This window comes from Oncorhynchus keta, chromosome 10 (genome assembly GCF_023373465.1).
Source record: "Oncorhynchus keta strain PuntledgeMale-10-30-2019 chromosome 10, Oket_V2, whole genome shotgun sequence".
NCBI lineage: Eukaryota > Metazoa > Chordata > Actinopteri > Salmoniformes > Salmonidae > Oncorhynchus > Oncorhynchus keta.
Genome location: NC_068430.1, coordinates 39,473,357 through 39,486,265, shown reverse-complemented (window position 1 = coordinate 39,486,265; position 12,909 = coordinate 39,473,357). Strand labels below are relative to the sequence as shown.

Sequence of the window (12,909 nt, the reverse complement as noted above, 5' to 3'; positions counted from 1 at the left end):
AAAGAGGAAATTATGAGGTAGGTATTTTTCTCTTCTCCTTCTCCTTGCTCTGATAGGTGCAGATGGAGTCAAAGAGAATCCGGCCACCGGCTCATTCGCCATGATCAAAAGCGCAAATATGTCACCGCGGCGAAGACGAAATCGAAGGGCTGATAGGGGACAGACTGAGTGATGGGGGAAAGAAGGAACAAAGTAGAAAGAGAGGGAAGTGGAAAGAGAGGGAAGTGGAAAGAGGGAAGCATTCTGAAAGATTGAAAGAAAGAGGGAAACAGAGACAAGATGAGGAGGGTTAGTAGTTTGATTTATTTGAAATGATTAGGATATCTTTTAGTACTCATTTGGACTAATCTTCTAAGTGTCATTAAGTAGTGGAGGAAATAATGGGAAAGAAAAAAGAACGAACAGGCTGATTGGAATAAAAAAGGGAGTGAGAAAGAAGACAAAAATAGAAAACAGGCACTAAAACCACCAGTGTCTGCACATCAAAACAGCCCTCACACATTTAATGCTCCCTCTACAGTGGGTCACAGAAGCTGTGACGGGCCCAAGTGCTCAATAATCAGGTGAACGGTGAGGGAAAAAGGAAGACGAGAGACCAAATCATTTCCCCGCACTATAAATTCACATCTCAACCGAGCAGAGAAAACAGAGTTTTCTATCTGTTTGTTTATGACGTTTCGAAGGGGAACAGGAATCAGAGACTTGCTTGGTCAAAATGTATTGCATTATCAAGTGTGTGTGTGTGTGTGTGTGTGTGTGTGTGTGTGTGTGTGTGTGTGTGTGTGTGTGTGTGTGTGTGTGTGTGTGTGTGTGTGTGTGTGTGTGTGTGTGTGTGTGTGTGTGTGTGTGTGTGTGTGTGTGTGTGAGTGTGAGTGAGTGAGTGAGTGAGTGAGTGAGTGAGTGAGTGACAGAGAATGTGTGGGCAAGCCAGTTCAGTTCAAGCCAGATAAAGGGCGAGATCATTTCTTAGATAGATAAACATATACACATTGGTCAATGTATAATCTTATGGAGATTTGGTTCGGCCTCTGATTTGAGCGTTAATCACCTTTAAAGTAGGGCTTGGTGGATCCCTCAGTGAGCAGTACAAGATGATCACAATCAATATAATTCCCTGCAGAACAGGGAAGAGACGCAGCAGCAATTACAGCCTGATTCACACATCAATACACCACTGTGCTAAGGGTGAAGGTGTGTGCACGTGTATACAAATTGGGACAGGGAGAGACCGTTTGTGAAAGTGTCATCTTTGTAGTGTGTAGGTAGGGAGATTTTCTGTGTGTGTGTGAGTGTATATATATATGTGTGTGTGTGTGTGTGTGTGTGTGTGTGTGTGTGTGTGTGTGTGTGATCCTGTCACGTCTGAAACTCAATGGGTCGCTCAAGTACCCAACCTGAGAGCAATATGTGTAATAAGCTTCAATGGTGTCCTCTACACAAAGTGTGGGTTGGCTGATATACAGAAGGCAGAGGACCATCACCTGATTTTGCAACATTTCATAAGTACTGCAGGGCCTCAGTCGAGGGTATATAACCACAGTAACAGTAAGAGCCCTCTCCATCACAGTGACATGATTATAAAACACAAAAATGTTGTTTTTCTCAAAATAAAAAGAGGCTCTGAGAAGAAGTGTTTTTAAAGCACTTTCTTTCCCACCTCTCATTCTGCCACTAGGGCCCAGGAGATAGGGTCAGAAGAGCTGGGAGACTTCAAGGTGTTATAACAACTTTTAAAGTGCTGCAGCGGTCTATAGTGCCGAGTTAAGAGATTTAACACAGGCACTTAAGGCTCTAATGGCAGAGCCTTTTAGATTTGTCGATAAAGCAAAGCCCTGAAAGTAGCTGCAGGTTACTCAGTCGTGTGATATCCATCATCTTGTACTAAGCTGAGAGGAGAGTGGGGGTATGTCATGCAAAGTGGCCCCTGGCTCCCCGAACATCCCTTCCAAAATACCCTCATCGCCAAAAGAGATAAAAATGGTGAATTAGTCAAATGCGGGGAGGGATCTTTGACCCACAAAAGCATTCAAAACCAATACTATTATTGAGCATATAAATGGTATATTCACTTGCCATGCCAGGCTCTCAGCTGACTTCTATGGCCTCCCCACCCATACATACATAAGCATCCTTTTCATTCAGAGATCAGACTGTGTTAAAACAGCTTATTTCGCGGGAGGAGGGAGACACCTGGTGGAATATGATACAATTAAATGCATAGCCCTGAAATCAGGGCTATCAAGAGTCTAAGAGTAGGCCTGCTAATCTACAAAGCATCTCAGAAAAGGTTCTGGGAATCCTGCTAAAACTGGTTTTAAGACAAAAACAAAACAACTCTTAGCTCAGAGTAGGTTTAAGGAGGATGTTAAGACACTGCCCAGACAAACTGTGAGCCAGGAGTAAAATCAACTTCTAAAAGTTTCTCAGCTCTGTAATCACACCAACTTGAGGTACAGCAAAGATAGTGATGACGCTCATTGGCATTGCTGCAAATTATGGGAAATAACCAATAGCAATGAGGCTTCGCCAACTGCAAACTCCATAGCACACTTCAGACAACCACAGTGAACGTGACTGTACATCAAATGGTGCAATGGTAAAACGTTCAATATACTTTTCACCTGACAATCACTTTGCCTACTCTTAATTATTAACTATTTAACTTGTATTTTATCCTTCCTTCTTCATCACACTGTCTGTGTGAGAGGACCATTTCAATTTGTCTGTGATATGTACGCCGAGGAACTTAACCAACTTTCCACCTTCTCCACTGCTGTCCCTTCGATGTGCTCCCTCTGCTGTTTCCTGAAGTTCACGATCATCTCCTTTGTTTTGTTGACATGGGGTGAGAGGTTGTTTTCCTGACACCACACTCTGAGTGATCTCACCTCCTCCTTGTAGACTGTCTCGTTGTTGTTGGTAATCAAGCCCATTACTGTCGCCTGCGAACTTGATGATTGAGTTGGAGGTGTGCATGGCCACGCAGTCGTGGGTGAACAGGGAGTACAGGAGGGGGCTGAGCACGCACCCTTGTGGGGCCCCTGTGTTGGTCAGCGAAGTGGGGATATTGTTTCCTACCTTCACCACCTGGGGGCGGCACATCAGAAAGTCCAGGAACCAATTCCACAGGACGGGGTTGAGACCAAGGGCCTCCAGCTTGATGATGAGCTTGGAGGGTACTATGGTGCTGAATGCTGAGCTGTAGTCAATGAACAGAATTCTTACATAGGTATTAATTTTGTCCAGATGGGATAGGGCAGTGTGCAGTGTGATGGCGATTGCATCGTCTGTGGACCTGTTGGGGCGGTATGCAAACTGAAGTGAATCTATGGTGGCCGGTAAGGTGGAGGTGATATGATCCTTGACTAGTCTCTCAAAGCACTTCATGATGACGCAACTGAGTGCTACATTTAGTTCAGTAGTCATTTAGTTCAGTTATCTTTGCCTTCTTGGGTACAGGAACAATGGTGGCCATCTTGAAGCATGTGGGGACAGCAGACTGGGATAGGGAGCAATTGAATATGTCCGTAAACACACCAGCCAGCTGGTCTGGGCAATGCTTTGAGGACGCGGCTTGGTATGCCGTCTGGGCCAGCAGCCTTGCGAGGGTCAACACGTTTAGAATGTTATACTCACGTCAGCCACGGAGAAGGGGGGCTTCCTGATATTCCAGTCTGCATGATCAAAACAGTACATCACTGTAGAAGGCTTCCTGATATTCCAGTCTGCATGATCAAAACAGTACATCCCTGTAGAAGGCTTCCTGATATTCCAGTCTGCATGATCAAAACAGTACATCCCTGTAGAAGGCTTCCTGATATTCCAGTCTGCATGATCAAAACAGTACATCACTGTAGAAGGCTTCCTGCTATTCAGGACCTCTATACCAGGCGGTGTCAGAGGAAGGCCCTAAAATTTGTCAAAGACTCCAGCCACCTAAGTCATAGACTGTTGTTTCTAGCGCATTGGCAAGGTGTACTGATTCACCAAGTCTGGAACCAACAGGACCCTGAACTGCTTCTACCCCCAAGCCATCAAATATTTAATGGACTATCTGCATTGGCCCTTTTTGCACTAACTTTTTTTACTCATCACATACGCTGCTGCTACTGTTTATTATCTATCCTGTTTCCTAGTCACTTTAATCCTAGTTATATGTACATATTTTACTCAATCAATCAAATTGATTTATAAAGCCCTTTTTACATCAGCAGATGTCACAAAGTGCTTATACAGAAACCCAACCTAAAAGCCACTCAGAGAAGCCATCAGGGCAACGCCCCTGCCCCAAAAGGATTTTCCAAGGACGGGAAGCATCAAGCCTTTCCGGATGCCCAGGCAGGCATGGAAGCGAGCGCACCCACAATCACCAGGATAAGCACACATGCCGTCTACAGTGTGGAACATTTTTGAACAAACGATAGTTTAGGTTATGAATTGATATATTGAGGTTGTTCTATGGTTTACATGTGTTCTGATAGTGTCCATTGTCATAGTCTTGGAGGGCCGATGCTGCTCGTTCCATAGTCAATATGTCCAAGAAGTCCTTTTTATAAGAATTGTCTGTTTCACTGATAGTTGGGCCAGAGCAATGATGCGTGCATGGTTCTAGGTTGAATATTACCCACAATGCTCCCAAGAAGGTACACTACAGGACACAGTTGGAGACAAACAGTACCAGTCTAAAGTTTGGACACACCTACTGATTCCAGGGTTTTTCTTTATTTTTTTTTTTACTATTTTCTACATTGTAGAATAACTATGAAATAAAACATATGGAATCATGTAGTAACCAAAAAAAAGTGTTAAATAAATCTCTATATATTTTATATTTGAGATTATTCAAAGTAGCCACTTTGCCTTGATGACAGCTTTGCACACTCTTGGCATTCTCTCAACCAGCTTCAGGAGGAATGCTTTTCAAACAGTTTTGAAGGAGTTCCCACATATGCTGAGCCCTTGTTGGCTGCTTTTCCTTCATTCTGCAGTCCAACTCATCCCAAACTATCTCAATTGGGTTGAGGTCAGGTGATTGTGGAGGCCTAGTCAGCTGATGCAGCACTCCATCACTGTACATTCAAGATTTCAGACAGCATATCAACTACCTCAGTCCAGAATCCTTTGACAACTGGACATTTCCAGGCTTTGATCCATCTTTTTCAACTTGTGTCATGTGATGCATGCCCTGTGTAATATCTTTATTTGAATAATCTTGTACCTTACACAATTGGATATTGATGTTGCATTTTCCATATTGCATCACATTGTGCTGTGGTAATAGATACATCCATGTCCTGCTCCCAACATAACGGAGTAGAGGTGTTACTATTTCGGGAGGAGAGACCAACCAGCTTGTATAGGGCAGAAACCGTTCCTTTACCATTAGCAACATTCCCCAGTTTGTTGTCTAAAGTACTTTTAAATCCCACATCAATAAAACTTTGAGGAAATACACTTTAGAATTCATTTGAGCTGTAAATAGGGTAGAAATGCTATATTATTCAGGCCAAACGCTGACATCAGTTCTTGGAATGGCATATTTTCTCCGCCCTTTACAACCTACCACACCTGACTGATGTTCTGGCGTTGCCAGGTGATATTAGCCAATGTCTTTCCCCTTCAGTAAACAAGGGGCGCTTCCATATTGGACATGAAGGGAAGGATTCTCCATTGATAGATAACCTTTAATTAAGTATCTTTGCCACTTCACAAGAGTACTCCTGTAGTGGGTTATCTATCTTGCAGTGGAACTTGGGGTAATACCATAGTGATAAAGAGGTCGACTTATGTTCCCTCACAATTTCTTCCTCTAACCAATCCCAGGTGCCTGCTACTCCCCCATTTGTATAGCCACATGCCAGTGGGTATCTTGCATTATATGACAAGTAGTACAAATACACATTAGGAACACCTAATCCACCCTCACTTGTTGGCACGGACAGTTTTTTTGTGGTTGCTTCTAAAGTTTATTTTCTTTCCACAAGAAGCTTGAAAAGAAACTGTTTATCTCTTTAAACCAGTGCTGAGGGAACTGAAGTGGTATAGCTGACATAAGGAAAGATAGTCTCGGGAGTATGCTCATCTTTATCACCTCTGAGCTACCCCATAGTGATAAAGGTAGAATATAATGTTGTAATGTCGTCCCGAATGGTTTTAAGGAGACCTGGACCATTTAGATGAAATATCTTATTAACTGGTGACTTGATATTTCTCCCAAGGTATTTCATGCAAATGGAGCATTTCCCTTGTGAGCTGAAAATGTGTGGTGGTTCAGAAGAATAGCCTCACTCTTACTCTGATTATACCTTATTTCCAGAAAATTAGCCAAATGCTCGTATGAGCTGTTGCACACCCAGTATCGAACTGCTGGGATTAAGATATCATCAGCATGTAGGTTGACTGAAGTTATGACCACTCAGATTGATACAGATCGATCAGACCCCTTGACTTTGTCCACATTTTATTACAGCCTTATTCTAATAATTCTTATTCTCCTCACCAATCTACATACAATACCGCATAATGGCAAAGCAAAAACAGGTTTGACGTTTTTGCAAATTTATGCAAAATGTTAAAAAAAAAAACATATCACGTTTAGATAAGTATTCAGACCCTTTACTCAGTACTTTGTTGAAGCACCTTTGGCAGAAATTACAACCTCGAGTCTTCTTGGGTATGACGCTACAACCTTGGGACGCCTGTATTTGGGGAGTTTCTCCCATTCTTCTCTGCAGATCCTCTCAAATTCTGTCAGGTTGGATGGGGAGCCCGGGCTCTGGCTGGGCCACAAAAGGACATTCAGAGACTTGTCCCGAAGCCACTCCTGTGTTGTCTTGGCTGTGTGCTTAGGGTCATTGTCCTGTTGGAAGGTGAACCTTTACCCCCAGTCTGAGGTCCTGAGCACCATGGAGCAGGTTTTTATCAAGGATCTCTCTGTACTTTGCTCAGTTCATCTTTCCCTCGATCCTGACTAGTCTCCCAGTTAGGTCTGTGGCGGTCACGAAATTAGATCAGCCGGTGATTGTCAAGCAAATAACTGTCGACCTCATGGTAATTTACCGTTAATTAACATAAACACATTTAGCATCTCCTGGCTTCCACACAGCCTACAACCCACTGGTGCTGACATTTGAAACATCTACATTTTAGTCTAATAAATCCATGTAATATAGCCTACACCTTCACAATAAATCCATGATTTATTTTAGACAGGTCTAAAGAAGCATGATATAATGAAAATGTAGTTTATTTCAGAAGAACAGAATAGCTGTCACGACTTCCACCGAAGTTGGCTCTCCTGCCTGTTCGGGCGGTGCTCGGCGGTCGTCGTCGCCGTCCTACTAGCCACTACCGATCCCTTTTTCGTGTGTCTGTTGGTTTTGTCTTATTAGTTTCACCTGTGTGTATTTTAGTTTAATTAACGTCCTTATGTATGTAGTAGGTTGTCCCGCCCTTGTTTTGTGCGGGATTGTTTTTTGTATTCATGTCATTTGGTGTAGTACTTGTGCTTTATTCTCCGGTCTATTTTGATCCTGTGTTGGATTATTCACCCTGTGTGTTGGGTTGACCGTGTTTTTGTGCGCCGGAGAATAAACTGTCGAATCACTGAAACCTGCTCTCTGCGCCTGATTCCACCCACCTTGATAAAACGTGACAATAGCACATTCTGAGTTTCCTTATGTTAGGTAGGTCCTGATGTGCCTATGCCAAATGGCTGTGGGCTACACCAGTTCATTTAACAGACAAGATTTGCTTAGAATTCTGTGGCATTATTTTATAGTATGAAGAATACAATTGAACAAAGCTAAATAAAATAGAAAGGATATTTTCTCCAAACGATTAGAGCGAGTGCGCACACGCGACTATTCTGTGTTGAGCGGTTAACAAAGAAATAGGTACTCCTATATGCTTAATTTAGAGTTATTAATGTAACTTTAGTTGTTCTACAAACATGTTTTGATTTTTAATACATTGTAAGGCTGCATGATGCAACTGGAATGATGATTTGAAAAAAGTGAGCTCTGAGTGAGCTCTGCTTTTTGCGCAGGCTGTACACACTTCGTCAGTCGCTTAATAATACCTTGAATTTCCCAGCAGCATCCCCTTTGTGTGGCAAAACAATCCAAGCTTTTGCAGCCATTCTCACTAAATGCTACTTGCTCAGAGGCATCTCTCATCTCACACCGCTCTCCATCACATGATCGGGTCTTTCTCACAGACTACAAGTGAAGACTGACACATCCGGGATGGAACTGCGCGCGTCCTTGTGCATATTAAAGATATTGGAAGAACTGTCCACATCTACTTTTCGTCAGCCAACCAGATGAGTAGGCCTAATGAACAGCAGAAGCACGAGCCTATGTCAATCTACTATCCCCCATAGAACAAAAGTTGACCCATTCTATTCTGTGCGATAAATACATATTCCAAAGAGTCTGGGGCAGTTGTGGGATGCGATAGATCACAAATGAGTAAATCCACTAGCATCCCACATTTTTTTTTACGCAATGAGGCTGATGCAACAGATGTTAATAAAATGTTGATAAACTATTAGGCTATTCTTCACATTATAAGTGCAGCAATAGGCACACGGCAGTAGGCTTCAAGTGCGAATGTTCCATTAGCAGGAAAACACCATTCTCAAAAGCAACCACAAATGCGATTATGCATGTAATGCTTTTATTAAAAAGGTGAAAATCATCTTCCCCAAACTTGAAACTCATGCGCTGTTTATGTATGCCAGTTAGGCTCTACACCTCTTGTAAAGCAGATTAATGTGCTTAATTTTAAGAAGTTATTTAGCCACTTTTGATACAAACCTTATTAAAACATATAGGCCTATGGGCTAGGCTACATGAGGTGTGCGACTATGATTCGAAGAAGTAGCCCAAAAAAGGCATTGTTTCTAATGCTGGGCATCATCCACAAGTGATAATATATAATTCACAACTGATAGGCTAATATTGTCACCCATTGGACTATTATTGATCTAATATTGTCGTTACATATACTAAATATATTATAAATAATATATGTGTGACATTTGTTTTGATTTAGAATGGACCATTTTCATGCACCTGCAATGAAAAATCGATATCATCTATGCACTTAAATAGTGAATGGAAGACGCTTTTCCTTGTGGTTTATTTTCATGCCAGCCAGGTATGCTATACTCCTGTTGTAAATATAAGCAATGTGCTTAATATTAAGAAAGTTGAAAAATAAATATAGTAGGCCTAGCCTATAGAAAGCTCATCCTCCTCTTTTCAGTAGAGGCCATCACGCTGTTTTCTAGCGCAATTCCATAGCCTATTGAAATGTTGCACAACATCAGCTCATGGGCTCTCATGAAGTGTTTGATTAGATTTTTTAATACATTTGCATTAATGTCAGAGTGATTGGAGGGACAATAAGTGCTGAGTACCAGGCAGTTAGCAAGTGTGGTAGGCTACTAATGACCATCAGCAGCATCAGAGCTTGGAGAAGCCTAATTACCGTGACTAAGCGGTCACATGGAATTTGACTGCCTCCATGGATCATGACCGCGGTAATACGGTCACCGCAATAGCCCTACTCCCAGTCCCTGCTGCTGAAAAACATCCCCACAGCATGATGCTGCAACTACAATGCTTCAGTAAGGATAGTACCAGGTTTCATCCAGATGTGACACTTTGCATTCAGGCCAAAAAGTTCATTCTTGGTTTCATCAGACCAGAGAACCTTCATGACCGCTTCTACCCCGATTGCTCAGTTTGGCTGGGCGGCCAGCTCTAGGAAGAGTCTTGGTGATTCCAAACTTATTCCATTTCAGAATGATGAGGCCACTGTGTTCTTGGGGACCTTCAATGCTGCAGAAATGTGCTGGTGCCCTTCCCCAGATCCGTGCCTCAACACAATCCTGTCTCAGAGCTCGACGGACAATTCCTTTGACCTCATGGCTTGGTTTTTGCTCTAACATGGCTTGGTTTTTGCACTGACAGGTGTGTGCCTTTCCAAATCATGTCCAATCAATTGAATTTACCACAGGTGGACTCCAATCAAGTTGTAGAAACATCAAGGATGATCAATGGAAACAGGATGCACCAGAGCGCAATTTCACATCTGTGGTAAACATCACATCACATTCACATCCCTCCCCAGATCAGCTTCTCCTTCTTGCCTGCAGCTCTCATGATGTTTTGTCGGTCACCCCACTGTAGCAGGCGTATGTAGTATGGACGCGGTGGTTTGGGTGGGATTGAGCGGGATCGGAAGCGTCTGATGTCTCTCCATCTCCGTTACTGGTTCAGTCTCTTTCATGTCCAGAATGTACCGGAGTATCTCATCCATCTCATCTCATCCACCAGGCCCACCTGAACCAGGTTATTCCTCCTTCCATGCGATTCCAGGTCGATCACCTTAGTATTCAGGTGGTCCCGGTCTTTAAGTTATTTTAGGTCTTCTCCGTCAACAGAGTCTCTTCCTTGCTTACTCTGTTCAGCACGGCCTTGGTGTCTTTTTAAGTTCTTTAGACTCATTGAGTCCATCAAACCTCTGCTAGAATGATACCTTAAGTTTGGTGACTTCCTCAGTCAGGTGCCGTGCCCAGCACGACGCCTCCTCCTCGGTCGTAAATTGTTCGGTAGGACACCAATCTGTATATTGTTTCTTTGCTGTTTGTCCGGTCTGCTGTTGGACTCCTCTACCAGTCATTCATCAAACTGTGTACAAAGCGCAGTTTCGCAGTTTACAAAATAAAAGTGGGTGTTTGAGGGTGTTAAAGAGGCTATATTTTGCTGAATTTCAACATCTGGAATGCGAAAGAAACTAGCATGCCATTCCGTGGCATCACGTTATCCTGACTAGACATATTTTGTAACAACATGATGTTGCCCTCCAAATGGGTAACTTGAAATAACAACTTAAACAAAATCCATTTTTTATTAGCTTAGTGGTTATATGTATTTAGTGAAATCTTTGTCAAAAGCGCTAGAGATACTGTTGCATGTAGGTCTAGATTATTTATGGATTAATCATATAAAAATATGAAATATATAAAAACCTTATTTTAACTCCAATTCAAATGTGCACGTGGCGCAGGAATCACTGACTCGCTGCATTGTTCTATTATCAAGTCACAAGATACCTCTTAAATGGTTAGGACAGCTCATGAGGTCTCCTAAATATCTGTGTGACTCTTATGACTAAAGACGGTTCATGCATAGCTTTTACTTTTGCCCATAACAGTAGGAGTAAAATGCCTCTATTCGCAGCAATTTTCTACTCTGAGACACTATGTGTAAACGGGCCCTGGTTCCCCCAGTCCATGTAATCTTATTCATTGAGATGTAAAATGCATAACTGTTCCTAAAATCAGCACTCCTACCCCGAGACACTTGATATATACGCCACCATGTGCACATCTATCAAATTGGCATAATCTTGAAAATAAATATGAAATACAAATTCTACTAGCATTAATAATGACACAGTGCTAGTGATGGTATTAAAAGTAAATATCACTGCTGCTCTAGGATGAATCAAAGACTGAAGCATGTGATCATTTCGACAGCTGCAATTCTCGGTCAAAGCAAGCAACTGCATTAATTAAATGTTGCAAACTGTTATTCGTTTCCATTGAATGCTTTGACTGATGCAGCTCTCAGTCTCCAGGTGTACCCAGATAGTCCCCACCTCCAGAGGTCAAGACTAAAGCCCTTTCTCAATTCCTCTTTGTCTCCTCCTCAAAACCAATTGAAGAAGAAGATCCAAGGGGAGGGAACCTTGGGTTTTCTCATCCAATACAGTTGAGTAGGTGAGGAGATCGGATGTGAGGAATCAAAGAAAGACAAATTGGCATACAGCCCACAGTCTTGTGTTCCCCAGCCCTGCCCTCTTTCTCCCTGGGTCTCACCTCCAGCTCCCTGAGCCTCTCTAGGAGCTCCCTGCTGCTCGCCGGCTCCTCCAGGTATGGCTCCACATCGCCCTCTTCTGACTCAAAGGCCTCATCACAATCTCTCAGCTCTGTCTCCTCAGACTCCATTACTACCTGCAGTGCAGAAAAGACGGTTAGGGACACGGTTAGTAACGGTGCAGGGTTAAGTTGCCCCTAGAAGCTGATCTTGGGTCAGTTTTGCGTCCGGCTAGGAATTAAGGTCAGGATTGGGAGAGGGTTCCTGAACCTAGGGGAAATTTCACCCCAAAGCTTAGAGAGAGGTTGGGGACACGGTTACCATAGTAATACAGAAGTTGGGTAATAATGTCACTGCACACAATAACAACATCAACATTTCATGGGGATTTGTCATGGTTTCACACTCTTTCCAGGGTGATAATTAAAATAAGCTTTTATATTTTCACCTACATTTCACCTTTCCACACACTCTGATTTTGGTTACGGAGACTGTTTTCAGTAGTGATAGTGACAATGAAAACGGGATTAATTGAGATTTAAATGAATGCTGTACCCGAATAAAAAGCTGTACATATGAATTCTTAACACCCCTGATCATATGTGCAATGACAATCACATTAATGAAGCAGGGGATGATTTTCTAGATATAGTTTCATTTGATCACCAGGTCACCATGACTGGACCAGAAGCGGCGAAACAGAAGCTCTGTGGTTTATAAAAATTGCCAGACTTACTTTCCATCCAAGGTTTCAGAGTCCTTTATCAAACTATCAATCACGATCATGTGAAGATGAGGTCTCGTGATTTATTAGGAAAATAATAGAGTTATTCAGTAGAAAGAACATTAGAGTTTTAGTCTGAAATACACAATACCACTACATTTAGGCCCTACTTTGAGGTTTAAAAATGGAACAGTTGTGTCTTTACTCTTCTCCCCAGCTCCCCAGTTTTGTGCTTTATTGGGAAGGGCTGCCAGCTCAGGCCATAAACCAACCAACCAGTCTTTGTATCCAGAG

General features: G+C 42.6%; 1 protein-coding gene across 4 annotated transcripts in view; it reads right to left on the bottom strand.

Annotated features, from left to right (window-relative positions):
* LOC118388683 (nck-associated protein 5-like) overlaps positions 1–12,909 on the bottom strand; it is a 130,938-nt gene that overhangs the window by 31,154 nt on the left and 86,875 nt on the right. For 3 of the 4 annotated variants that reach the window (XM_035778034.2, XM_035778035.2, XM_052527001.1), the window contains 2 exons: positions 11,894–12,028; positions 1,049–1,114 (listed from right to left, as the gene is read on the bottom strand). In XM_035778034.2, the coding sequence (XP_035633927.1) occupies positions 1,049–1,114; positions 11,894–12,022 (195 nt within the window). In that variant the 5' untranslated portion in view covers positions 12,023–12,028. The remainder of the gene's footprint in view (positions 1–1,048; positions 1,115–11,893; positions 12,029–12,909) is intronic. The other variant, XM_035778036.2, reaches the window with a different exon arrangement.